This window comes from Heterocephalus glaber, unplaced genomic scaffold, assembly GCF_053883595.1.
Source record: "Heterocephalus glaber isolate CG9 unplaced genomic scaffold, H.glaber_assembly_v1.0 deba00001140, whole genome shotgun sequence".
Taxonomy (NCBI): domain Eukaryota; kingdom Metazoa; phylum Chordata; class Mammalia; order Rodentia; family Bathyergidae; genus Heterocephalus; species Heterocephalus glaber.
The window spans coordinates 2,460,080-2,488,004 of record NW_028258200.1 but is presented as its reverse complement, the minus strand read 5'-3'; the positions used below and the strand labels follow the sequence as shown (position 1 = coordinate 2,488,004).

At 39.6% G+C, this 27,925-nt stretch overlaps 1 protein-coding gene across 1 annotated transcript in view; it reads left to right on the top strand.

Annotated features, from left to right (window-relative positions):
* Positions 1–27,925, top strand: part of Ireb2 (iron responsive element binding protein 2) — a 52,965-nt gene that overhangs the window by 11,919 nt on the left and 13,121 nt on the right. The window contains exons 3-12 of the mRNA NM_001310260.1: positions 10,468–10,633; positions 12,338–12,475; positions 13,504–13,722; positions 16,187–16,256; positions 16,955–17,138; positions 18,689–18,828; positions 20,973–21,144; positions 23,506–23,603; positions 25,923–26,039; positions 27,412–27,571. Of these exons, the coding sequence (NP_001297189.1) occupies positions 10,468–10,633; positions 12,338–12,475; positions 13,504–13,722; positions 16,187–16,256; positions 16,955–17,138; positions 18,689–18,828; positions 20,973–21,144; positions 23,506–23,603; positions 25,923–26,039; positions 27,412–27,571 (1,464 nt within the window). The remainder of the gene's footprint in view (positions 1–10,467; positions 10,634–12,337; positions 12,476–13,503; positions 13,723–16,186; positions 16,257–16,954; positions 17,139–18,688; positions 18,829–20,972; positions 21,145–23,505; positions 23,604–25,922; positions 26,040–27,411; positions 27,572–27,925) is intronic.

The following is a 27,925-nucleotide window of genomic DNA, read 5'->3' as shown; positions in this document are numbered from 1 at the left end:
ACTGCAATTAAACTTGAATACTGAGGTTTTAGTTTAGAAAGAACAACCCTCAATATCTTTTGTCTTAAAAGAAAAATACAATAGGGCCTGGGATCTAGCTGAGTGGTTTCGCTGCCTGCTGCGCAAGCATAAGGACCCAAGTTCAATCCCTGGTACCAAAAAAAAAGAAAAATACAATAACACACATGCTGTAGGTTTGCCACCACTGCCTTAGTGGAGAGAGTAGAGATATAATTACTGTTGTTCACCATGTATAACTAGAAATCTGACAAAATGCTTTCCATAAAATACTTTTAAGAAATATTCCTGAGATTGTTTTTCCAGAATAATTAACCAAGTAAAAAGGTTAATCTTACATATTAATTTCTGACAATATTTTCCTTCTCATTATCTCCAAATGTTCTATTAAAAAAAATTCAAACCAGGTACGGTGGCACATGCCTGTAATCCCAGCACTTAGGAGGCTGAGGCAGGATTGCCACAAGTCTGAGACCATTCTGGGTGGGGTATATAGTGACTTCAAGGCCAGCCTGAACTATAGCGAAACTTTGCCTCAAAAAATAAAAAAAAAATTCTTCCTATAATTCTCTTAGCCAGTATTTCCATTTTAAATGAGAAAATGGATCAACTTAGAGTCATAACTACATAGTAAATACATGGTTTGAATTAATGTTTCTAATTCTATAGTTCTTTTCTTCTTTAATAACAACTTCATTAATCTTTTCATTTATGTATGTGAAAATTTGCAAACATGATTGTAGGGAGATACAGTAGGAAGTGTGCACCCCCTTGTCCTTTCAGCTGTGGGTGACTGACATGCCTGTGCGGGTTTATCACTTGTAATGAACACACACTTCTTGTGGGAAACCTTGGTAATGTAGGAGCCAGAGTGAATGGGTACTCTGTGTACCTCCCTCACAGATTTACTGTGACCTGGAAACTTCTCTAAGGTCTTTTTTAAAAAGGGCTCAGAGGACCCTTCTCTGCTCATCCCATCTAAGGAGATTCCCTGTTATCCTGTATTCTCTATTAGTGCCTGCTGCGCCCTTCAGGTTTTAATTTGCTTGTTTACTTCTTTATGATAGCAGTCTCCCAAAGGCTCTAACTTCCTAGGAGCCACGTAGTACTAGGACATACTAGAAGAGTCAACAAATATTTTTCTAATTTAAAAAAAGGCAAAACTAATATAATAGTCCACCATGTATTTATCAACAGATACCAACATTTTGTCAATTTTTGTTTCAATTATATCATTTTCACAGCCTGTAAGTATTCTTCAGTATGTATATCTGGTATACAAAATAACTTTTAAAAATCACAATACCATGATTATAACTAACAAAATTGAGTAATTCCTTTCCATAGCCTAAACCCAGTAAACAATATGCACAGTATGATCAAAATATACAGCAGATGATTAAATTTTAAATTTATTATAGTAAAAGAAACATTACTCTTAATCTCCCTCAAAAATACCCCTTCTTCTAATACTCCCCTTCCCGTCCTTCTTGCCACTTTATGAAGCAGCTCTGGAAGTCCTCATTCTCATGTGTTGTGATAAAAAATACAGAAATGCTGAGTGCCATCCAGTGGAAAGGCAGACTCATAAGCTATTGTTGTCCTCATCTTTATTCCCTGGGCCTCGTACTATATGACCACCTTCCCTAAAGTAAAGATGACCAGGAAAGGGAAGTATTTCGAATAGATTCAGGACATCGAGGTAGCTATGATAGCACAACTGAAGATACTCACGAAAGAGGACTTCAGAGCTGCTTCAGAAAGTGTCTAGAATGATGAGATCCATGTGTTCTAAGTGGGGAAGAGGATTTTGTGGAGGACTAATGGTAGTGTGTCTTTTACTGTAAAAAATTTTCTCTTCATAGTTTTTGATCACACATATTTCTCTGCTTGTCTCAAAAGTTTATTTTCACCTTTGTTTCAGATAGTATCCAGGTAGGGTCCACAGAGAGCATTTGGTTGTTACTGCCCTCAGGACTCAGTCTGTGATAGTCTTCCTCTCTCCCCCCTTTTCCATACTGTTTTCTTTTTTTGTTGCTGTTGTTGTTGTTTCATTTTTCTTTTTTCCATACCATTTTCTTTTGAAGAAACTTTTCCTGCAGATTGTAGCACGTTCTTCCTCTGTTCAATTTTGAGCCTTGCACATGATAGGCCAGCAGTGCTGTGCTGCAGAGTTCATCTCCTCCCAGTGCCACATTGCAGATCTGAGAGAATTCTTCTTTGTGATTTCACTTCAATCTCCACTCTGTCCTGTATTTCCTATCAGCGGAACTTCAGGTTTGGGTCATGGATAATCTTTGTTATATTGCACTCCTTATCAACCCGTCACCTGATGAGTTTAGCACCTACTTAGGATCATGGTCCAAATCTCTTATTTCATTAGGTGTTGCACATTGGTGGTTCTTCTAATTACATCCTGCCCTCTAAATTTGTTAGCTGTAATTCTTAATGAAGGACTTTCTCTTAGCTATTGGTTGCTTGAAATCAGGAGAGACAACATGGATGGTTGCTTTTTTGTCCCTTGAGTTGATGCCCTGGCAGCTTCACTGGTGACGGATGAAGGGTGTTTCTTAGAGTTGTTGTGAACCAAGGGCTGTATATGATATCTGAGGTGTTTCGGGGACTTGTAGGCGTTGTTCATGCTGATGCTCACATTGATCCATTAGCATCCCCATTAGTCTTTGATAAACTCTGGTTTTGACACAGAATGTTCCAAGCTTATTTTGTACAATGGCCATTTCTCCAAGGAACTGTTTTTTGTTTTTGTTTTTGACAGATAGTTTTTAGAAACAACAGGCTGAGGTACTAGCAGTTGATTACTGCTGTATTGTCTTTGTTCTAGATATTTTCTGCGGACAGAGCTGGGAAACATGTTTTAGAAAGTACTTAGTATTTTTTAGTCCTAAGCATGCATTCTACCATGGAGCTATACCTGCAGCCCAGAACTGTTTTTTAACTTAGCTGCTCTGATTTTGTGCTTGTATATCATCACTCCTTTAAAGAGTTCCTTCCCAACTTAGTAACAGATGTACTTATTTGTTGCCTTCTTCCTCTTCCTTTTCCTCCTCCCTCCCTCCTTCCCTTCCTTCCTTCCTTCCTCTCTCCCTCCTTTCTTTTCCTGCCCTCATCCCCCTGCCGCCAGCCAAGGGCTGAATGTAATTTTCTTTGTGATTCTTTGTGTCCTGGGGAGAAACAATCAGAATACTGTGTAGGATACGTACTGATTTCTTCAGTTTAAAAGTTGTTGTTTTAGGGTGAAGAATTGTATATTTAACATATAATATTTTTTGAAAATACAGATTGAGTGTCCCCTTACTGCAAATACATGAGATCAGGTGTTTCAAATTATGTATTCATATATATTTTACCCTCCCCCCTCAGATGGTAATATAGACTATAAACACTTTTGTACTAGTATTTCTCTTGGTGATATATTCAGGAGATTACTCATTATTACCATTTAGAACAACTTGTTCCTTTGAACAGCTGTGTAGTAATCTATCATGTCCATTGCCATGATTTATCCAGTCAGTCTCATAACTAATTCAGTTCCCTTTAATCCTAAAGAAACACTGGTGTGGCCAAATCTGATGTGAGAATTTATGATGATTGAAAATTTTTAAATGTTGAAATTTCTATGTTACATGCTTAAATTGGTAATCAGAAATGAAAGTTTTCATGAAATAGATTTTACTCACCTAATCACCCTGATTTACCTTAAAATTGAACATTTTGTTTGTTTTTTACGGTACTTGAGATTAAACTAGGATCTTCACATTGAGCCCAGATTGGGCTCAAACTTTATATCCTCCTGCCTCAGTCTCCCAGAGTGTTGGGATTATAGGCATGTGTCCCACCCAGTTTAAACTTGAACTATTTTTGATGGAACTATTTTAAATTTATTACAAACTTTTAGACAATTTTTTTTTTGCCATAGTGGGCTTTCTTTGTTATTTTACTTAATCTGTATTCGGTGCTTTCCAATTTCTCTGTGTCTTCCTGCAATGTGAAGTATTTTCCTTTTTCTTTTTCTTTTTTTTTTTTTTGTTGTTGTTAAATTCTTTTATTGGTACATTGTAGGTATACAACACAATTACATTTCTCACTGACAATTGTACCTTTACATAATGCATCTTGGTTCTTATTTTTTCCCATTCCTAGCCCTCCACCCCCTCCACCCTTCTCTATTTACAAAGACTTTATTTCCATTTTTTCCATTTCTCAGCATTTTTCCTTTCCCTTCTTTCCTTTCCCCTGCCCCTCCCACTATCCCTACTCCTTTGGACCTTTTCTTCCTATTTTGCATTATCGATTATTCATTCTAATCATTGGTACATTTTAGGTATACAATATAATGACATTCATCATTGGAAATTTGCACCTTTACATAATCTCTCTTGGTTCTTATTTTTCACCATTGCCCAGCCTTCCCTTCAACCCCTCCATTCCTCCCTATTTACAAAGATTTTGTTCCTATTTTTCCATTTTCTCATATTAATCCCATTCCCTTCTATCCTTTCCCCTAGCCCTCCCACTTCCTTCCCCTTTGCCCCTTTTCTTCCTATTTCACGTTACCTATTATACATTTAGTCCTTATTTACACTTTCAGTTTCTCACACCAGAGAAACTATTTGGTATTTACACGTGTGTCCTCTTTATTTCACTTAAGAGTATTGCCTCAATGTGCATCCACTTAGCTATAAATGTCTCTAATTTCTCATTTTTTATGGCTGAGTAGTACTCCATTTTAGAAAAAAACCACATTTTCTTTATCCAGTCTCCAGTTGATGGGCATTTGGGCTGTTTCCAAGTTTTAGCTATTACAAACTGTGCTGCTATGAACATGGGTGCACATATATCACTGTGGTATGATTCTTTTAATTCTTTGGGGACGATCCCCAGCAGTGGAATAGCGGGGTCAAAGGGGACTTCCAGTCCTAGTTCTTTGAGGTATCTCCATACTGATTTCCACAGTGCTTGCACCAGTCTACACTCCCACCAGCAGTGGAGCAGGGTTCCTCTTTCCCCACAGCCCTGCCAGCATTTGTTATTGGTTGATTTCATGATAGCAGCCATTCTTTTTGGAGTGAAGTGGAATCTCAGCATTGTTTTCATTTGCATCTCTCAAATGACCAGTGACGTTGAACATTGTTTCATGTATTTATTTGCTATTTCTACTTCTTTGTCTGAGAAATGTCTGTTCATTTCAGATGCCCATTTTTGGATTGGGTCTTTAAATTTGGGAGGTCTGATCTTTTTAAGTTCTTTATAGATTCCAGATAGTAGACCTTTGTCTGAGGAAGAGCAGGTGAAGATTTTTCCCACATTGTGGGTTTTCTCTTCACACTGCTTGTGGTTTCTCTTGCTGTGCAGAAGCTTTTTAATAAGAGATCCCATTTATTGATTGTTTGTGCTAGTTCATGGGCAACTGAGGTTTTGTTCATAAAATCTTTTCCTACACTGATGTCTTCAAGGGTTCTACCTAACCTCTGTTCCAACTGGTTCAGAGTTTCTGTTTTAATATTTAGATCTTTAATCCATTTTGATTTTAGTTTAGTGCATGGTGAAAGATATAGGTCTAGTTTTAATCTTTGGCAAGTTGAAGCCCAATTTTCCCAGCACCATTTATTAAAGAGGCTATCTTTCCTCCAGTGAGGGTGTTTGGCTCCTTTATCGAAGATGAGATGGCTGAGTGTGTCTGGCATTGTTTCTGCATCTTCTAATCTGTTCCACTGGTCCTCAAGTCTGTTTCTTTGCCAGTACCATGCTGTTTTTATCACTGTAGCTTTGTAGTATAGTTGCAGGCTGGGGATTGTGATATCCCCCTGCCATGTCTCTGTTACCTAGAATTGCTTTTGCTATTCTAGGTCTCTTCTTGTTCCAAATGAATTTTTGGATTGTTTTCTCAAGGTCCATGAAGTATGCTGCTGGGATCTCAATTGGAATTGCATTAAATCTATATAGCAGTTTTGGAAGTATGGCCATTTTCACTATATTAATCCTTCCTACCCAGAAGCAGAGGATGTCTGTCCATTTTCTGATATCATCTTCAATCTCTTCAGAGTGCCATAGTTTTCAGAGAAGAGGTCTTTGATTTGTTTTGTTAGGATAATTCCTAGGTATTTCAGTTTTTTGGATGCTATTGTGAAAGGAATTCTTTGCCCTATTTCTCTCTCAGTGAGTCTGTCATTGGTGTAGAGGAAAGCTACTGATTTTTGTGTGTTGATCGTGTAACCAGCACTTGACTGAATTTGGTTATTAAGTCTAGAAGACTTTTGGTGGAGTTCTTGGGGTCTTCTATATAGAGTATCATGTCATCTGCAAATAATGACAATTTGACTTCTTCATTTCCTATCTTTGTTCCTTTTATTTCTTTCTCTTGTCTAATTGCCTTGGCTAATGTTTCCAGAACTATATTGAACAAGAGTGGTGATAGTAGACATCCTTGTCTTGTTCCTGATTTTAGTGTGAAGGATTTCATTTTTTCACCATTTAGTATGATATTGACTGTTGGTTTTTCATAGATGGCTTTCATCAGTTTGAGGTAGAGACCATCTATTCCAATTCTTTGTAGGATTTTTATCTAAATGCATGTTGGATTTTGTCAAATGCTTTTTCTGCATCTATGGAGATAATCATATGGTTTTTGTCCTTGGCTCTATTGATATAGTGTATTACATTGATTGATTTGTGTATGTTCAACCATCCCTGCATCCCTGGGATGAATCCCACTTGATCAGGGTGTATGATCTTCTTGATGATCTTCTGCATTCTATTTGCCAGTATCTTATTAAGGATTTTTGCATCTATGTTCATTAGTGAGATTGGCCTATGGTTCTCCTTTTTGGTTGGGTCTTTCTCTGCTTTGGGGATCAAGGCGATGCTTGCTTCCAGGAATGAATTTGGGAGTATCGCTTCCCTTTCAATTTCATTGAAGAGTTTAAACAGTAGTGGCAGCAGTTCCTCTCTAAATGTCTTGTAGAATTCAGCAGTGAAGCCATCAGGGCCTGGGCTTTTCTTAGTTGATAAGTTTTTAATTACATTTTCAATTTCATTGGTTGATATTGGGTTGCTTAGAATTTTTAGGTCTTCTTCATTCAACTTTGGTAATTCATATGTATCTAGGAAGTTGTCCATTTCTTCTCTGTTTTCCATCTTATTGGCGTATAGGTTCTGGAAGGTAGGTATTGATGATCCTCTGGATTTCTGCTGGGTCTGTTGTAATTTCACCCTTTTCTTTCCTAATTGCATGGATTTGGGCCTTTTTTTTCCTTTTTCTGACAAGGTTGGCTAAGGTTTTGTCAGTTTTGTTAATTCTTTCAAAGAACCAACTCTTGGCTTCATTGATTTTTTTTGCATTGTTCTCTTAGTGACCATTGCATTGATTTCTCCTCTGATCTTTATAATTTCTTCCCTTGTATGAGTTCTGGGGTTGTCCTGCTCTTCTTTTTCTAGAAGCTTGAGGTTCAGCATCAGGTTGTTTAATTGGGCTTGTTCTGTTTTCCTAATATGCGTATTCAATGCTATGAATTTCCCTCGTAAGACTGCTTTCATTGTGTCCCATAGATTCCGATATGTTGTAATGTCATTGTCATTTAATTGAAGGAACTGTCTTGATATCTTCTTTAATTTCCTCTGTGACCCATTGATTATTCAGAAGTGTGTTGTTCAATTTCCACATGTTTATGAAATTTTTTTGAGTTTCTTTTGCTATGGCTCTCCAATTTCATCACACTATGGTCTGATAATATACAGGGGATAACTTCAATTCCTTTGCGCTTACTTAGACCACATACTCACACATAGAACATGTTTATTTTTGAGAATGACCCATGTGCAGCTGAGAAGAATGTGTATTCTGATTTTTTGTTGTTGTTTTTCTGGTACCGGGGATTGAACTCACGTCCTTGCACTTGTGAGGCAGGCAGCTGAACCACTGAGCTAAATCCCTGGCCCCTTATATTCTGATTTTGTGGGGTGGAAGACTATAAACATCTGTTAAGTTCATTTGTTCAAGAGTTCAATTGAGTTCTAGTATTTCATTACTTATTTTTTGTCTAGTTAATCTATTTGTGACAGTGGGGTGTTGAGATCCCCCACTATTGTATTAGTGCATATATGACTTTTCGTCCGTTAGTATTTGTTTTATATAGTTGGGCGCACTAGTGTTTGGTGTATAGATATTTATGATTGTCATCTCTTCCTCTTGGATTCTTCCCTTTACAAGGATGTAGTGTCCTTCTTCATCTCTCTTAATCAGTGTTGGTTTGAAATCTACTTGATCTGCAAAGAGGAGAGCTACTCCTGCTTTTTTTCGGGTTCCTGTCACATGGAGTATTGTTTTCCACCCTTTAACTTTCAGTCTATGAGTTTCCTTTTGAATTAAGTGTGTTTCTTATATGCAGCATATTGTTGGATTTTTCTTCTTGACCCATTCTGCCAGTCTGTTTCTTTTGATTGGTGAATTGAGGCCATTAACTTTGATGATTATAACTGAAACGTATTGACTTGTCATTGCCATGTCTTTTTCTTTTTGTTGCGTTCTCCCCCTCTACATTTAATTTCTTGTCATGCCAAATGGGTTCATTCTGCTTTCTTCCTGGGTCTGTGATCCTCAATGTCTTTTCCTGGGATATTGTATAAAAGTTTTTGGAGTGCTTGTTTGGTATTCATGAAGTTCCTAAGGTGCTCTTTGTCATGAAAATATCTTATTTCACCATCAATTTTGAAAGATAGTTTTGCAGGGTACATCAATCTGGGTTGGAGGCTGTTTTCTTTTAGGGCTTGGAATATGTCGCTCCAAGCTCTTCTTGCCTTGATTGTTTGTGTTGAGAAGTCTGCTGTGATTCTGATGGGCTTTCCTTTGTATGTGATTTATTTCTTTTCTCTAACTGCTTGTAGAACTTTGTCCTTCTGTTGTGTTTCTGGAATCTTAACAGTTATATGCCTATGTGTAGATTTTTTTTTGATCAAGGCTATTTGGAGTCCTATATGCCTCACTTATCTGTATGTCAAGTTCTTTTCCCCTGCTTGGGAAATTTTCTGCCATTGCTTCTGTTTAGAGTTTTTTTATGTCATCTGCACTCTCTCCTGTTTCTTCATTGACTCCAATCAGTCTTAATGTTATTCTTCTTTGCATCACCTAGCAGCTGCTGGATTGATTCCTCATGTTCCCTTATAACTTTGAAGCAATTTTTCTTTTCCTGGTCATTAATTGTAATCTTACCTTCTATATCTGAAAGTCTATCCTCACATTGGCTCATTCTGCTGTGTAGACTTTCAGTGGAGTTTTTAATCTCTTGGAAATCTACTTGCATCTGTTTTATGGATTCCATTTGTTTCCTATGCTGGGATTCCATCATGTTCCTGAGCTCCTCTCTAGATTTATTAATCGTGTCTTGCACTAGGAGCACAATCTCTCCTGTTATCTGAGAAATTATTTCTGATTTCATGTATTGCAGATCCCGCTTTGTTGCCAATTCAGTGGGTCCACGTGGTTGAGTATCAGAGTGTTCCATCTCATTTCCCTTTGGGGTTGCTGTAGGTGATCTGGAAGTCTGGTTTTGAGACTTATGTGTTTTCTCATTTCGATTGGGGGGAGTGGGGCGGTGCTGTTGGTGCCTGTGCAGATCACCTCCTCTGAGCTGGGAGAGGTGGGCCAGGGGCCAGGGGCCAGGAGCGGCAGTAGGGATGGTGACCCAGAAGCCCCTTCCTCTGGGCTGGGAGCAGCGGGAGGGATGGTGGCCGGGAAACCCCTTCCTCTGGACCAGGAGCAGCCGGAGGGATGGTGGCCCTGAAGCCCCTTCCTCTGGGCTGGGAGAAGCGGGAGGGATGGTGGCTAGGAAGCCCCTACCTCTGGACCAGGAGCGGCGGGACCCAATACCGTGGTCTGGTGTCCCCCTGCTTCTTTGTAGTGTGCAACCAGGTGGCTGTACAGAGGAGCAGGGTAGGGGGGTGTCCAGTGGATTGTTGCTGAGGCGCGGGCTGGTTCGGCACGTTCCGCATGACTCGCGACCTCGGTAGGGCGTCCGCAGACCTGCCTGTCTGTAGTGGCCCGACCCAGCGTGTTCCATGCCACTCACAACCTCTGTGAAGTATTTTTCTGTCATGACTCCAGTGTGATGACCAAATCAGTGCAGCTCTTGTTTGAGTTTTTTTGGTAATGGGGTTTGAACTCAGGACCTTGTGCTTGCAAGGCAGGTGGTGGCATCACTGAGCTAAATCCCTGGCCCTTGTGTGAATTTTTATTTCTGGTTTCTTATGATCTGGGATTTATGAACAGAAAAGACAAAGTTAACGTGAGTGGCATTGCACACCATGTTTGCTAGACTTACAGCAAAATTTTTAAATTAAAAAAACAGCATGTCTTTGTTAATTTTGCTGTGGTAATACTCACAGTGCATAGGTGTGACTGTCTTCTCCTTCATAGCCATCTTTTCTTCCCACCAGATGTTCTGCCTTATTCAGTACGGGTCCTGCTGGAAGCTGCTATACGAAAGTGTGATGGCTTCTTCGTGAAGAAGGACGATGTTATGAACATTTTAGACTGGAAAACCAAACAGAGCAATGTGGAAGTGCCCTTTTTCCCTGCCCGAGTTCTTCTTCAAGATTTTACGTGAGTGATGGGTTTATATTTCATAAATGAATTTTCAGTGTTTTTGTTTTAAAATTTGGGCTCCCAATGGTTAGATGTTTTTCTTTTTAAATTTGAAAGTTAGTTTATAAATTTTTTAAAGTTGCCCTTTCTAAATAGAAGTGATCCAATAAAAATTAACCGCTTGTTTCTTATGCCATATATTCAAAAACAGCTTTTCCTTAACTTTTCCTGTTTGTCATCTCAGCACAGCTACTAGTTTTCTCAAACTTAACTTACCAAATCTTGATTTCTTCTTTCCCCATCCCCCATACAAGATATTTCTTTCCAACTGTTCTCTTTGTCATAGTAAATAAATGTCACCATGGACTCCTGTTTGTTTAGGCCAGAAATCTAGGAACTACCTTCAATTCCTCTCTCTCTCTAATGCTCTGTTTACTACCAGTCTGTCAGCAGATTCTGTCAGTGCTGCCCTGAAATGGATCCTATGTCCAGATATTCCTTCCATCTGCACCACTGTCGCCTGGCTCTGGCTCCATTTTCCCTCAGCCTGGACTACACTGAGGCTTTCTCACCTGGCATCCTTGCATCCATATTTACAGTCTGCTCTTGACACTAGATGGAATGACTTGGTTATAAAGTGTTCATTGGGACACCTCATTCCTCCAAACACCATGTGGCTTCCATCACCCTTAGAACCCAGAATGTATTATAGCCTGAGAGACCTTGTCTGATCTGGTAGTCCAAGGATTAATTATTTCAGTAAGTGGCCTTGCACTGAGTTTGGGAAGAGGCTGAGGAGTTGGCCAGAAGATCCCCTTCACCCACTACCCAAATTGGGTCTGTGTGCCACTTCACTGTGTATCCTGGTATTACAATGCCATACCGTGCTCTGATCTGTTAATTTATCTTACCAATTTCTTTCTAGTGTTTTGAGACAGGGCCTCACTATATAGCCCAGGCTGGCCTCAAATTTGAAGTGATTCTCCTATCTCAGCCTCCTGATTATAGTGTTCCACCATACCAGCTCCTACAAATTTCTTTTTTTTCCTTTTTTTGCGGGGGGTACCAGGCATTGAACTCAGGACTTTGTGCTTGCACGGCAGGCACTGGACTCACTGAGCTAAATCCCCAGCCCTACTACCAATTTCATGAGAGCCTGAACTGTGTCCTGTTTGACCTCATACCATTGTTATCTGGCATGTTGAAGGGTTTGTACATGCTTGTTAAAACAGTTGGTTGGATATATAGATGCATGAATGTGAGGTGCCAAAGGCTGACAAGAAGGCACTGAGGGAAAGTGGTTGGCGCTGGGGAAAAGGGAGGCGCTATCAAAAAATGGAAGACAGGAGAAAACCCCACAGGAAGTTTTCTTGCTGTACACTTAGACCTCCAAACATCATCATCTCAGTTTCTTTTGGCCTATCTGCCCCAAGCACTCAAGTTCTCAAATGTTTCTTGTTGATTTTCAATAAAATAGGGCACATCTAATTTTGGATAATAAGGACATTATCAAAAATGAATCCAAGCTAAAAAGATACTTTTAAAAATAAAAATGAGTAATGAATAAATAACGTTGATTTGGTTTTGGTTTTGGTTTTTTTTGCTGTTCTGGGGATTGAGCCTAGCATCTCTACCACTGAGCTGAGTCTCCAGCACAGTGTTAATTATTTATTAACATTTATAAAAGTAATCAGAATAATAATTTAACTGTTCTGTTCCCAGTGGAATACCAGCTATGGTGGACTTTGCTGCTATGAGGGAAGCAGTGAAAACTCTTGGAGGTGATCCTGAGAAAGTCCACCCTGCCTGTCCGACAGACCTCACCGTTGATCACTCTCTACAGATCGACTTCAGCAAATGGTATAAGAATGTAGATGCTTAACCAGAAGGGCACAGGGTAGCAGTAGTGGAGCCAAGATGCTGGGTGCCAGAGTGGAACGTGTTTGTGCGGCTCACTGGTGTATTAAAGACAGCTGGTGGGAGAGTTTCTGTACTTAGTCCAGTTCTAAAGCCACTTCTGTGCCTGCATATTTTTGCTGCCATTTTTGGTAGAAATACACTAGCCTAGGACCTGCTTTTTGGACTGAATCTCTGAATAAAGTCTTTGTTTCCTTTTTGTTTTTTAAACTACCTTTCAGAGAGAATCTAACGGTTTATCTTTATTTGATGGTTGAAAACACTAAGGTAACTACAGCTCCTTTTTCCTTTCTCTTATGTTTATAAGGCCCCTTTGGCCAAGGCACAGCAGAAAATACCTGTTTTGTTATGGGACATCAGTCTTCATGTTCCCTGGAACAGCAGAATAATACTGCAACTTATTATAGCCCATGAGAGGTTTCACTGTATACTGAAACTATTGGCTCTGTCTTCTGAGTTGTTAAATGAAAAGAACTATATTGATACTTGCTAAAAGTTATTTAAATTGGCACTGAGTGGTGAAAATGATTATCTTGGGCACCTGGAATGATGTTTTCATGTCCATAAATGTGAATTACTTGTGTCTTTTTGTTTTGTGTGTTTTTTTTGTGTTTTTTTTGTCATCTAAAATTTGCCCCTTTTTTTGGTACCCGGGATTGAACTCCAGGACCTTGCACTTTTAAGGCAGGTGACAGCACCACTGAGCTAAATCCCTAACCCTAAAATTTGCTTTTGAGACCTGAGTTAACTGGTTCATATTAGCTTTCAAATATTACTTCCGGGCCAGGGATTTAGCTCAGTGGTTCCACCGCCTGCCTCGCAAGCACAAGGTCCCGAGTTTGATCCCCATTACCAAAAAAAAAAAAAGTAAGCCTGCCTCAAATATTACTTCCAGGTAGCATTGCAGTATGCATTTTTTGAAGAGCTAAGTTTCTGTCTCTGAACTGGTTTGTTTCCTTTTGGGACAATAGTGCAATACAGAATGCGCCAAACCCTGGAGGTGGTGAGTTGCAGAAGGCAGGAAAGCTGTCTCCCCTGCGAGCACAGCCGAAGAAGCTGCCCTGCAGAGGCCAGGCTGCCTGCCGAGGATCCTGCGACTCTGCAGAGCCAGACCGCAACTCAGGAACATTTGCTGCGCAGATCGAGAACACACCCGTCCTGTGTCCTTTTCATTTGCAACCAGTGCCTGAGTATGGGATGGTTTCTGTTGATATTTACTGCTGCCATGTTCCTTTTCAATGAGGAAAATCACCCTCATTCCCCTACCCAGTGCCTTTTGTGTTACCCTCACATGTATGTCCTCCATTGCAGTCTTATTGATGCTGAGGATTGAGCCTTGGGCCTTGCGAATGCTGGGCATGTACTCTACCACTGAACTGTGTCCCCGGCCTCGTATTTCACATTTATGACTAATGTGGGCAGAAAAAGGAATCTCAGCCAGAATTGGTGGTACTTGCCTGTGATCTTGTTTTCTCAGGAAGCAGAGGCAGGACAATCAAGAGTTCAAGGATAGCTTGAGCAACTTAATGAGATCCTGTCTCAAAACAAAAATAAAAAGGGCTGAGAATGCACCTCAGTGCAAGGCCCTGGGTTTAGTCCCCAGTACTGCAAAAAGAAATATGATCTTATTTTAAATTGGATTTTTTGTTTTAGTGACTTTGTGCCATAGGTATGCTCATTAGTAGTCATTCTTTTTTTTTTTTTTTTTTGGTTTGGCTTCTCTGTCCCTACTAGAGGATTTCTTTTTCATACTGCATTAAGACCTCTGTATTAAGAATATGACCATTATCATATATATTATAAATCTTTTGAGCTCTTTGAAGTAAATGATTTCCTTCATGGTACCATGGAAAGTAGTTAACATGTTTAGAAAAGAATCCTGTTTTTAGCATTCACTTAGATTTCCTAATAGGTAATTTTTCAAAATAGAAAAGGAGTTCTGTGGCTTGAATTTTTATATTCTATAAAGTTTCCATTGTTTATCCTATTATTATAGATTAGCAAATTTTTTAATTTAGTAAGAAAGTACACTTTCAGTTTTAAAAATTAACACATCTAAGATTTAGAGTTGCTAAGAAAAATATCCACAGATATGTATGGTAAATGTCAAATAATATATTAATTTGTCCCCCAATTGGATCTTTAAAATTCTGTTTCATTTTAGGCTCTGTATTTTTACAAAACCTCAGGTTGTAGTGATCTTGTGCCCTTTTCTAAGGATTCACTACAATCTGCGAGTCCTTTGCCATGAAATTACAGCACTATGTCATCATTCTTTATTCCTGCTCTCTTTTTGCTCTAGTTGTTAAGGTCATGTTGTCTTTTGAGATTGATGTCATTTATATGGAAATTAATTTCCTGAAAAGGAACATTTACTGATTCAGAACCACTGATTTCTTTTCAGTTGTGAAGTGCTTATTGATTTTACTTCTAAAAATCTAATGTAACAATGCCCCTCAATTTTGACTCTAAATTACAAAGTATTAATAGTCCCTGTTGTGTGAACATAATAACTCTTTATGTTTCTTACTGTATTAGTGAAGTATTAATGATAGGTTCAAAGAAGTTAAAGGGTAGAGAGTCAAGAGCTTAACATATAGCAGTGAACATCACTGCCTAAAGTGGAAGTCAGGCTCTGTGCTGATGAATGTGTGTGTGGCACTTTATGGCTGTAAGTGCTATGGACCTGGGAGGTATTGGAGTGGCTCTGGAAAGCCATGTTCCCTAAGGTCTGAAGAAAAATCCCACTAAGATGTGCTGTGGCTTCAAATAATCTCTCAGCCATGAATTATTGAAATACACTTTGTTTAAAAAAAAAGAAAAAATTGACAATTAAACAACTGTGATTATGTGGGCCCTAGAGGGGAGGTGTAATTTAAGTTACATCGACATTCCAGTCAGCACTGACTCACTCACCAGCTGGGAGTTGAAATAAATCACATAAAGTATTTGAAGTAATTTTTTAAAATATCCATTTGAAAAAAGATTTCCTAAAAATAGTATTGTTTCCTGTGTAAAGGTGAGTTTTTGTCTCCACCTTAAATAACTGCCATAAAATATATTTATAATCCATGTAAAGTTAACTGCTACTTAAACATAAAATAAATAACATAATAAAACTTTCCTTTTTGTGTGAGGTAAATAAGACATTTTTGGCTAAAAGTCTCTCTTAAACTATAAAATGATGTTCAAGTGTTTTTATTGCCACACAGCGACAGTCAACCTCCACCTCTCCCTTCAGCTGGCACAAAGCAGTGGGCAGGAACACAACATGCTTACATTGAGTAAGGTCCTACCCTGTTTCCTTGCAGTGGAAGAGCCCAACAAAGCTGCTGAATCTTACTGTTACAATCTCAGTCAAGTCTCACAGTCATGCATTTTAAGTATGATTTGGGACACTGGTGTGGATATTGCTTTGTTCTGCCTGGTAAAATAACGACTTCTTTCTGTAGCTGTCTAGTGTGTTACATAAAGCAAAATTTCCTTGTTGAAAAAATAACTCTGGAAAGTCTAGTAAATTGTTTTTCCAAGGGTTTTTATTAACTGTTTGTGTATGGGTGCATGAGTTAAGACTGGGAAAGAAACAAGGCATCTTTTTATAATACATGCAGTGTATTATAATAATAATAGTAATGCCAGCTTTTTTCCTCATAGACCTGAAACAGTGTTAAAAAATCAAGAAATGGAATTTGGCAGAAATCGAGAGAGGCTTCAGTTTTTCAAGGTATAAATGATTGGGGAAATTTTTGTACTGACATTTGTAAAATACTGATAAGTACAATTTTTATACCTAGATTAGTGGTGATGTCTCTCCACATCTCCCAGGATTCAACCTAGGACCTCACATGTTGGGCAAGCGCTCTGCCACTGAGCTGCATCTCCAGTGATTTTTGAGACAGGGCCTTACCAAACTCCCCCAAGTTGGCCTGTATTTTGCTGTCCTTCTGCCTCAGCCTCCCAGTTAGCTTTGATTACATGTTTGTACCACTACCCCCTTCTAGATTGGGGTTTTTAAAGGCTTTATGATAATAGAACCCCTTTGTTTTTCCTAAAACAATAAGGTTCCAGAATCTTACTGGAAATAAGTGTATATAAAAGATGAACATAGTGGTCTCATACAAGTGAGTTGGAGAGTGCCTTGTGCATAGGTGTCCTACTCTGTAAGAATCTTTACAGCGCCACCTAATGCCATTTATCTGGACTGTTGGGATGTTATTCTTAGATCTAACTTAATTTTGTTTTAGTAACCTGCGAAATGAATATGTGGGTTCTGCATCTGCATATTGGTTTTTTAGCATGTAATGTAAACTTTGAATTGACCGTGTTAACGTATTTTTAGTGTCCATATTGATTTGTCTTTATTATGAATTCAGAGTCATAATGTACTCACACTTCCATTTCCTAAATCTAAACAAAACATAGTGGGGTTCAAAAGTCTTCAAGAACGTGGCTGTGGTCCCTCCGGGAACAGGAACGGCTCATCAGGTGAACTTGGAGTATCTATCCCGAGTGGTCTGTGCAGAGAAAGACCTCCTCTTCCCAGACAGTGTGGTTGGCACGGACTCTCACATAACCATGGTGAATGGTTTGGGGATTCTCGGATGGGGTAAGTGACAGATGGATATGATTTCATTCTGTGAGGGGACATTAAGAGTTTTATCAAAGAACAAAAAGCCAAGCTTAGTGCTGGGGATTTAGCTCAGTGGTTCCGCCACCTGCCTCGCAAGTGCAAGGTCCCGAGTTCGATCCCCAGTACCCCCCCCCCCCAAAATATGCCAAGCTTGACAGCTTCTCTGAGGCTTTATTAATTTTTTTTTTTTTTTATCAGAGTCCTGCAGCAGCTTTGTTGCCTTAGGAATCCAGGTTCTTTCAGAGTACTTTATTCTAAGCCTTCTCAGCCTAATGCCTCCTCAGCCATTCACCCCCAAACAGACTAGACACAGACTAGGCATGTTTCGAAACATCCAGGGTGGGCTGTGCTCTTCTGTGCCTTATGCAGGGCTGCTCTTACTTCCTACTTCCACAGTGAAACTCAGTTGTTTCCCTTTTTTTTTGGTACCAGGGATCAAACTTGGAACCTTGCACTTGAGAGGCAGGCGCCGGAACCACTGAGCTAAATCCCCTGCCCTCTCAGTTGTTTCTTGAAAGTCTTAACTCCTCTCACGGAGTTGATTGTTTTTTCTTTTTCATTAGACTGAGCTTTTTTGTGTTTGGCAGAGGGTACTAGAGTTTTAACCCAGGACATTGACATGGGGCTTCCATTCCCAGCCCATTTTTATTTTATTTTGAGACAGGGTCTTGCTGACTTGCCCAGGGTGGGCTCAAACTTGCAATCCTTCTGCCTCAGCTTTCTAGAGTGCTGGGATTACAAGTGTGCACCATGATGCCTAGCTAGACTGAGCTTCTTAAGGTTAACAGAGACTGGGTTGAATTCATGTCTGTATTTTCAGCATAGGATAATGGCCAGCATACTCACTGAACATTTATATATTAAATATAAATATTGTAGCCAGGTGTGGTGGTGCACACCTGTAATCCCATCACTCGGGAGGCTGATGCAGGAGGATCGCTTCGAGGTCAAGGCCACCCTGGGCTACATAGTGAGTTCAAGGCCCAGTCTGAACTATATAGGGAGATCTTGTTCATTTGTTTCTGGTACTGGGGATTGAACTCGGGACGTTGCACTTGCCAGGCGGGTTGTCGGAACCACTGAGCTAAATCCCCGGCCTGCGAGATCTTGTTTCGAAACACACACACACACACACACACACACAATGAAAATTATGTATTAAATGTAATATAAAGGCAAAAACATCATTGTTTTTTAACGATGTGAGTAGAGTCATTATTTTGGGTGGGCTTGGCTTCAAGGTCCACAGGATTAGTAATCCAGCAACTCTTTGTGAGGTACTATACAAGTCAGGGTCACAGACCACCTGGTAATTAAGGTGTTTCAGGGCTGCTGAGCACAGTGGTGAACACATGTAGTCCCAGCGCTCTGGCAGCTGAGATTGGAGGGTTGCCTGGGCTACATAGTTAGTTCAGAGCCAGCCTAAACTACACATAGTGAGACCCTGTCTCAAAAAAAATAAAGTTACAAGGCTAACTTAAATTACCTTTAACTGTACTCTGCTAATATCCCTGTTCTTACTTTAGGAGTTGGAGGCATTGAGACAGAAGCAGTTATGCTGGGTCTGCCAGTTTCTCTTACTTTACCAGAGGTGGTTGGATGTGAATTAACGGGGTTGTCCAACCCTCTTGCTACGTCCATAGATGTTGTTCTTGGTATCACAAAGGTGAGTTGGAGTTACCACTGTCTGACTTAGTGAATATCATTTTTACATAAGTAGAGCAGGATTGTGATTCATCCCTCCATCCTTAGGTCTCATAGTATTAGCCACATCACCATAGTTATTGTCAATTGAATAACAGCAAGCATGAAACATTTAGTTTATAAATACAGAAAAATATTAACTCACTTATTTCTCATTATAAGCCTATGAAATCGCTATTCTAATCATTGTATTTTTTTTATTTGTGTGGGGATACTGGAGATTGAATCCAAGCCCTTCTCACTGAGCTACGTCCCCATCCCATTTTTTAAATTGTTAATTTTGAGATAGGTCTTGCTAAAATGCCTAGGCTGGGCGTGAACTTGCAGTTCTCCTGCCTCAGCCTCCCAGAGTGCTGGGATTACAGGTATATCCTACCACACCCTGGCTTTTAATCATTTTAATTCTGAGAAAACCAGCACATGAGATTTAATTCCAAAGGGTCATAGGACTGAATGGCTTAGTGACAGAACAAGGCTTCTGACCCACCCAGGCAATGAATATATTACTCCTGTGCTCTTAACTGTTAATGTATTACTGCCTCAGTAAATACCTGCTCACTACATGAATCTTAGCAAAAGTCTGTTTGCTTCTCCTTTAGTATTTAATTATTTGCTCTTTAGGAGCTATTGCTCTACTAAGTAATTATTTCAAAATTAAGAGGCTGGGTTTGGTGGCACATGCCTGAAACTGAGGCAGGAGGATTGCTTCAAGTTCAATCCAACTTGAATTTTAAAAAAGGACGGTAGAAGTGTGATAGTGTCAAATTTTTCCATTGGCTACTTTCACATTTCTTTGATTAAGTCCTGTTTTTTATATGCTTGCACCTAGAAAATACTCCCATCTGTAATTTCAGTTTGGATCCCAGTATCTTAGCATTTTGGTTAAATTACTGGTCTGAGAGCTTTTGGGTTACTCCACAGGGAAAGAAAATGTAATGCCTCACTCTCTGCAGTTGTTATTGATTCTTCCCTAATTAGGAGATAATTTGGCTTCTTAGGTAAGTGATTGATTCAGTGGATAGTGCCAAAGATCAAATAAGTTGAGAATTGCAGGATTATCCCTAAAGGAAAAGGAATACCCTGTTTTGTTTTTAGAGAAATCAATTCTTCAGACATCTTGAAAATTAATGGTGCTTTTTAGTCCTTTCTGGCTGTTTTTTTTTTAATAGTACTACTGTGTGTGTTTGACATCTTAGCTTGTTGTTAGAAACATTTAGCCTGTTATGTGTATTTACATTTATTGAATATATTTTTTTGAGGCTCTGTTCTGTTCATCATCTTTACAGAATCATATATTGTTTTCCCAAATACATATTGTGGTACCTTAATAATTTGATGAAGGCAGCTTTTGGATTACTATGTCTGATCTGTATTTCTTGTCCTCAGAAGTATAAATAAATGTCTTTAAGGCTTGAATTTCTACACATGTTAAAGAAAGAGCACACTTGGGTTAAGAGCACATTTACAGTGTTAGGACTCAACTTTATTCACAGGCTGAGGGCTGGATCACTCTTAGCCTCATCCTGGGCATTCTTCATAGGGCCATCTGAGACCACTTCACAATTCAGGAAAGAGAAGTAATTGTGTTGGTTAATGGGTAGTAACTAAGAATAATAATTTTAGAGAGAAGTTTGAAACAACGTGTTAAATCCTGCCAAAGTGAATTTTACCTGTAACTAAATACGCTGTAAATATTTGGGTTGGTAGTTGTGATTTAAAGAGTTTTTATAGCCAGCACATAGTTTTAACATATAGTGTCATCCCGTGTATTAGTATTGCATTTCATTAAATCCAAGAGACCGTCGGTGGTTGAAAGCACCATTGTTTCATGTGCTGCTAAGAAAGGAAAGGGCTGCCAGCTAAACAGGCTGCATTCTAAATTCCCCTGGTTTCAGAGACAGTAACATGAAACAGCAGCCATCTGGAGCTTTGAGCCCTTTCTTACCATAGTTAACAGTGACATTGTTTCCCATGAACCATGAAGGACCTCAGCTCCCTCGCTGTCACTAGTATTAGTTGGAAATTAGGTTTTATAATTTTTAGAAAATCCATGCTAATCTTATCATTGCTAATTTTGTTTGTGTTTCTGTGTATCCCTTTATACAGCACCTCAGGCAAGTAGGAGTAGCTGGAAAGTTTGTAGAGTTTTTTGGAAGTGGAGTTTCACAATTATCTATTGTTGATCGAACTACAATAGCAAACATGTGTCCAGAATATGGTGCTATCCTCAGCTTTTTCCCTGTTGACAATGTGACGTTAAAACATTTAGAACATACAGGTAAGAGGGTGTATGATCATCTGAAGAAACATGTTACCTTTCTGATGTGTCCTTTTGACAATATTTTACAGTAAATTATATTGTACATGTTATTTAATATTAATGAGATTATCTCATTTTGAAAGTGTCTCAGACTGTATCAGTAAAGAGTTTGTGTCCATGAAACATAGGTCCCTTTGATCCATTGACAGTGATTTAAAGTAATTATTGACATTGTCACCAGCTTACCTGGGTCCTTGGCTTTAGTCATGGAAATCAAAACTGAAGTAACAGTATGAATTTACACAAAATTCTAATTGGAAAGTGAGAAAAAAATAAAGGAGATCACTGCTCTAACAGAGTTGGAATCAGTCCCTTAACAAAGGAACATAAGAAAGGATAGGCAAAGGCTTTGGTCTGAAGAGGTGGACAGACCGGCTCTTCACAAAGGCATGGATAGCAGTCACATGGATGCACCATGATGGGCTGGGGTCTGCTGATTGTTATCTCTACCATGGTGTCCCAGCTCCTGAGGAACTCTCTTGGCTTGAAGGGCAGTTGGGTTCCCAGGAAATGGTTCTTCCTAGGGTCCGTCTGTCTCCAAGGCTTCTGGAGTCCAAGGCAACCCTGGATTTTAGGGTGTAGCTGGATGTCCCTGAATATCTGTTGGTGTTCTCAGTCTTAAAGGGGTGGGCTATGTGAATTTAGGGCTAATCAGCCTTGTTTTGCCAACTTCTCCTAAGTGATTAACATCCTGTATCAAGTTTTACGGTAATGAAGATTAAGCTTTCTTAGTTACCTGTTGGCATTTGTAGGTTCAAATGAAGAGTCTTGGTTTTTAGCAAAAAACACTTAAGTCTCTTTATGCCTCAAAACACAAATCATGCTTTTAGTGAGTGACAGCTTAGGGGCACAGGAGTGAGTTTGTCCTCTGTCCCTGCCGTGGTCTTTGAGAACCACTGACCTGGCCTCACTTCCTTACTCCTGTGCAGGGGTCATAGACTCCACTATCTTGGATGTCAGCATGTTCTCCACTGCTCACTCCACAGCAGGTGGAGAAGCCAGACAAGAATGTGGGAATCAGAGCTCTTTCATGGACTAAGAAGCACAGAATGTGCCAAAAGCAGCATAGGATAACAGGTTCCACATCTTTTTGTAGCCCGATTGTTCCTCTGTTGACTATTTAAAATATAAACTACCTGAAAACCAGAATGTGTTATTTTAGTTTTTATTTACTTTTTAATGGTACTTGGGATTGAACCTAAAGTCTTTGCGTTGAGCCACATACCCACCCTTCATTTTTTATTTTGAGACAAGGTCTCAGTGAGTGACTAAACTGCCAGGCTAGTCTTGAACATTTGGTCCTTCTGCGTCAGTCTCTCAAGAGTATTGGGCTTACAGGAGTGTGCCACAGTGCCAGCTAGGAGGTGTTGATGTTTCATAAGGCTGCTATTTAAAAAGTAGACCTGTGAGCAGGCATGATGGTGCATGCCTGCAAACCCAGCACTTGGGGGAGGTTTCAAGCAGGAGGATCATGTGTTTGAGCCTAGCCTGGGTGACTTAGCAAGAGCCTGTCTCAAAACATTAAAAAAAGGGCTGAGGATACAGTTCAGTATGACAGCTCAGCATTCAGTGCCCAGAATAACCAAAAAAAAAGTAGACCTCTATTGTTTATCCTTTACTTCTGTGAGCAGATCGTTGCTGAACTACTTATCTCTAATCAAAGGTACATTGGGGTAGGGGTTTGATATTCTTCAGTTTGGGGGCACATTATTATACATGAATAAAGTAAACAGCAAATGGATGATGGGCATAGGAAACCCTAGAAGGAGTATGGCCCCCACAGATGCAAAACTTTCTCATGTCTGGCTTTTGGTTGACAGAACAGTGGAGAGATAAATGGTTACAGATGTATCTTTATTTACGTGTTAACCTGAATTAGTATATCAGTGATCTGTTACCATGTGGCAAATTATCCTAAAATTTAGTGGTTTAGAACAGCAGTCATCATGAATTGCCTTGCAGTTTCAGTGGGTCAGTTACACAGGGCACAGAGGAACAGCATGTCTCTGCGTCATATCTGGGCCTGCCTGAAGCCTGGCAGTGAATGCTGGCCATCACCTGGGGACACAGCTGGGGCTGTCAGCACAACCATGTGTGGGCTTTTTCAGATGTGGTTTCCCAAGGGAAGGGGGCGGGGGGAGAGAGAGAGAGAGAGAGAGAGAGAGAGAGAGAGAGAGAGAGAGAGAGAGAGAGAGAGAGAGAGAGACAGAAAATGAATGTAAATAATGTAAGTACTTGTTTATTCCTCATCTCGAGAATGTTGCACCCTTACTCTGAAGACTTGAGAATTTCTTACTAGATTTTGTTGTTCCTTTTTAGGTTTTGACAAAGCCAGACTCACGTCAGTGGAAACATACCTTAAAGCTGTGAAATTGTTTCGAAATGACGAGAATTCTTCAGAACCTGAATACTCTCAGGTATATGCAAATAACCCTACTAGTAGCAGTTAGAAATGTAAACTCTGACCCCTAACCACTTGAATTTTAATTCTAGCTCCAAGATTCATTGACTGTTGGGCTGGGGATTTAGCTCAGTGGCACCGTGCCTCACAATCGCAAGGTCCTGAGTTCGATCCCTGGTACCAAAAAAAGTTTTATTAACTGTGTAACTGTGGGCAATTTATTTAGCCTTTCTGCCTCAGTTTCCTCTTCTCTAAAATATAATGATAATATCTACTGCATAGGATTTTTACTTGTTTTGTTTTTGAGACAGGGTCTTGTTAGGTAGTCCAAGCTGGCCTTCAACTCACTATGTAGCCCAGGGTGGTCTCAAACTTGTGGCAGTCCTCCTGCCTCAGCCTCCTGAATGCTGGGATTGCAGATTTGTGCCACCACACCTGGCTAGGATTCTTTTTGGGTTTTTTGAAACTCAGTCTCACTATCTAGTCCGGGCTGGCCTTGAACTCACTACTGGTCTGGAACTTGCACCAATTCTCCTGCCTTAGCCTCCTGTGTGCTGGGATTATAGCCATGTGCCACCACACCCAGCAGGGATTCGTAATTCTTAGATAAAAATTGATAGAAATGTTCCAGGTACACACAAGGTATGATTGAAAAAGAAGGTATATGTTTAACTTTTTAAAAAACATTTATTCCAGTAAAATACACATTGCCATTAATCCCCCTCAAAACACTCCCCCTCGCTGAGAACACATTTGTTCCTCATTCTTGCCACTTTCTGAAGCAGTTCTAGAAGTCCTTTCCTGAGTGTCTTTAGATACACTGTCATGGCTGCCATGCTATCCGGAATCTATTCAAAATGTTTATTTTGCCACAGTTATTTTGACTTTGGGGAAGAGCCAGAAGTCGTATGGTGCCTCATCTGGTGAATGTGGTGATTGCGGGTGCACCATAATTTTTTCCGGGAAATGTCTTGAATCCTACAAGGGGATACGAGACTGAAGAAAGAACAGTGCTTGGGACTGAGTAGATACTCTTGAAGCCCTGTGAAGGACACACAAGAATTGAATTTGTGTGACACTTTGGGCAAATCTTTTACGTTCTCTCACCATGTTCTGATCCCTTTGATTTCCATTGAATCTAGTACTTCGTTTACTTTTTTTTTTTATGTTTTTTAAAAAGGATAAAAAAGATGGAAAGAAAAATTAAATGAAAAAATTGGGATGTTAGGGTAAAATGAAATAAATTTGCCTATTTAAAAAAACCCTGATTGTATTAAGGAATAAAACTAAAATTCATTAGGTGTTTATTTCAAAAGAAACTGCTTAATGCACCATTAGGACAGAGTAGACCACCTGAATCCATTAAATAACAGTGGAAGGAAAGTAGTTAGATGATTCAGAATAAGCAGGGCTGTTCAATAATAATGGAAGCCATGAGGGAAAGAAGGTTTCAAATTGGTTATACCCACATAAAATAGACAGAGGAAATAGTAAAAATAAATAGAAAACTAGTTGGGAAGTGAGATTTTAACAAGGCCATAATGCCTGAACTAAAGAACAAAAGCCTGGTTAGCAGGAAGGAGCCAGGCTGGAAGACCTAGAGTCACAAGAGGAGCCTGTTCACTGCTGTGTCCTGCAGTGCCCTCTGTTGATCAGGCTTCCTGTCCTGCATCCTAACAGAAAAATGTTGACCATGCATTACCTTCATGATCTGAGAGCAAAGAAAGTGTGGATTTTTCCCCCATAGTGGGCATTAAACATAGGGTACCCTGAGTTATGTCTCCAGCCCTTGTTTTAAATCTTATGTTAAGGCAGGATCTTCTTAAATTGTCCAGGCTGGCCTCAAGTCTTGCAGACCTCCTGCCTCAGCCTCCTGAGTAGCTGGGACAACAGGCATGTGCCACCATGTGTGCCTGGAACAAATTTTATATAAATTATACAGTTGATGTTATAGAAGTTTGATTACATACTGATTTATTAGTCTTGCTTTTAGTAAATTTGTTTCATAAATTTAAGTAGGCTTGTTTTAAAGTATTACTAGGGGAAAGTTTCATTATTAAAACAAATTGCGGGCATGGTGGCGCACACCTGTAATCCAGAATTTGGGATGCTGAAGCAGGAGGATCTGTGAGTTTGAAGCCAGCCTGGGCTACATAGTAAGTTCAAGGCCAGCCTGAACTACATAGCAAAACCCTGTCTGAAAACACACACACACACACGCACAAAATTGCATTCAAATAAGTGTAAATATACCTATTCTGCTTCAGAAAGCAATGCTTGTGTTGGAAACTTTGCTTAGGAACTCAGTTGCTGTTGCTTCCTTTTTCTTCCTCAGGTGATCCAGATTAATCTGAATTCAATAGTTCCATCTGTCAGTGGTCCCAAGAGACCCCAAGATAGAGTTGCTGTGACAGATATGAAAAGTGATTTCCAGGCTTGCTTAAATGAAAAGGTAAATTATTTATTGTAACTTTTATGTGTCACCAGGCTTTGTGCTCCATAGTAAAGAACCACAAGTTTACAAGAGCAACCTGCAGCTGACCTACTTCTTTTGGTTTGGTTTGGTCTGGTTTTTTTGAGACAGGGTCTTTCTGTGTAGTTCAGGCTGGCCTTGAACTCATTATGTAGTCCTGGCTGGCATGCTGGCATATGCTACCATGACTGGCCCACTGGTTTTTTTTTTTGTTTTGTTTTGTATTTTTTCAACCTGGGGCCTCACTGTAAATCCCAGGATAGACTCGAAACCTGTGGCTCAAATGGTCCTCATACCACAGCCACCCTCACTGGGACTGTAGTTGTGTGCCACTGCCCCCAGCTGCTGCTGTGCTTTACAGTATGGCACACACCATCAGGCATATTCTGTCTTCTCTCTGATGTGTCAGTCATTTGGTGAGCTGATTGCCAGCTCCATTGTGAAGGTCAGAGATTGACTGTGTTTGTTTAAATTAAAATTTGAAAGAATAACATAAAAATGAAAAAAAGTAAAAGAACATTTAAGTTTTAGTCACAGTCATCTCATTTCAAATACTGAACAGCTGTGTGTGGCTGTGGCTCTTGGATCAGATAGCACAGGTACTGAATATTTACAACTTCACATAAAGGGTTGTGGAGAACACTGTGCTGGACTTGGTGACTTTCCAGAGCAGAGAAAACCACTGCACTGTATAATTGTGTTCTTACCATCTGATAAAATGAAACTGCCGAACAAGTGATTCCTTTGGCTTTCCGAGTTTGTGTTTTCTGTCCTCGAATCAAGGCTTAAATCTTGTCACCTTTTTTGTTCTATTGTGAGAAGTAGGACTTGGCTTACTTTTCAGAGCTTTTTTTTTTTTTATCATTTCTTGACTTTTATTTGGGAAATGTTAAATTTCTACAGAAATACAGTTGTGCAATGAGTTGACATGTGCCTGTCACCCACCTTCCACACAGACTGACCTGTAGCTGGTCTGGTCTCATCCTACTACTGCACACACAGGATTGTTTGCAGCAGATCTTCAGAACAGACAGTTTGCCGTCTCTTAAGATTCACTGTGAGCAAGAATAGATAGAGAACAACCGAGCTAAATAGAATCTGGGTTTGGATGGCTGGATTCACGGGATGGATAGAAGCTTTATTTGTGGACACCACCAGACTCCCATCATGGCTGCTCAAGTCAGGTGTCAGCTGACTTAGAACCACTTAATGTTATGGACTTGGGTGTCACAGGCAGTCAAAACTGAGTGTTATATCGTCAGGTATCAGGTACCTGCTGTGTTTTCTATTGGTCTTTTTTTCTGTACCAATCCATAATATTTATCTTATGTTTATGTGCAAATTTGTATAGATTGGATTTAAAGGATTCCAAATTGCAGCTGAAAAACAAAGTGACACCATCTCCATCCATTACGAAGGACATGACTACCAGCTGACTCATGGGTCTGTGGTCATCGCTGCGGTCATCAGCTGCACCAATAACTGTAACCCGTCCGTCATGCTTGCTGCAGGTGGGCCATAGCTTGCAGCTGGCTTTTTTATCCCAAATTTTTTTTTTGCCTGTTATTTTCATTATCTTTTGCTTAAGTAATACATGAGTATCCATGTCTGTGTTTGTATTGATTAGGTTATAAGGAGCCTGAGTTTTATTTAAATTATTAATTTTATTACACAAGATAACTTTTTGTAACTATGTTGTACATCTAATAATTTTAGATTGTATCTGTTTCTTCTGTTAATTTAGAAGGATAGTCATTTAGCAGGTATTTCTTGGTTTTCTAGAAGTTTACCATCACATTGTGCTAGAGTCCACTGAGAATTATAAAAGAAGCAAAAGATTATTGATAAGAACTGTAAATGAAATA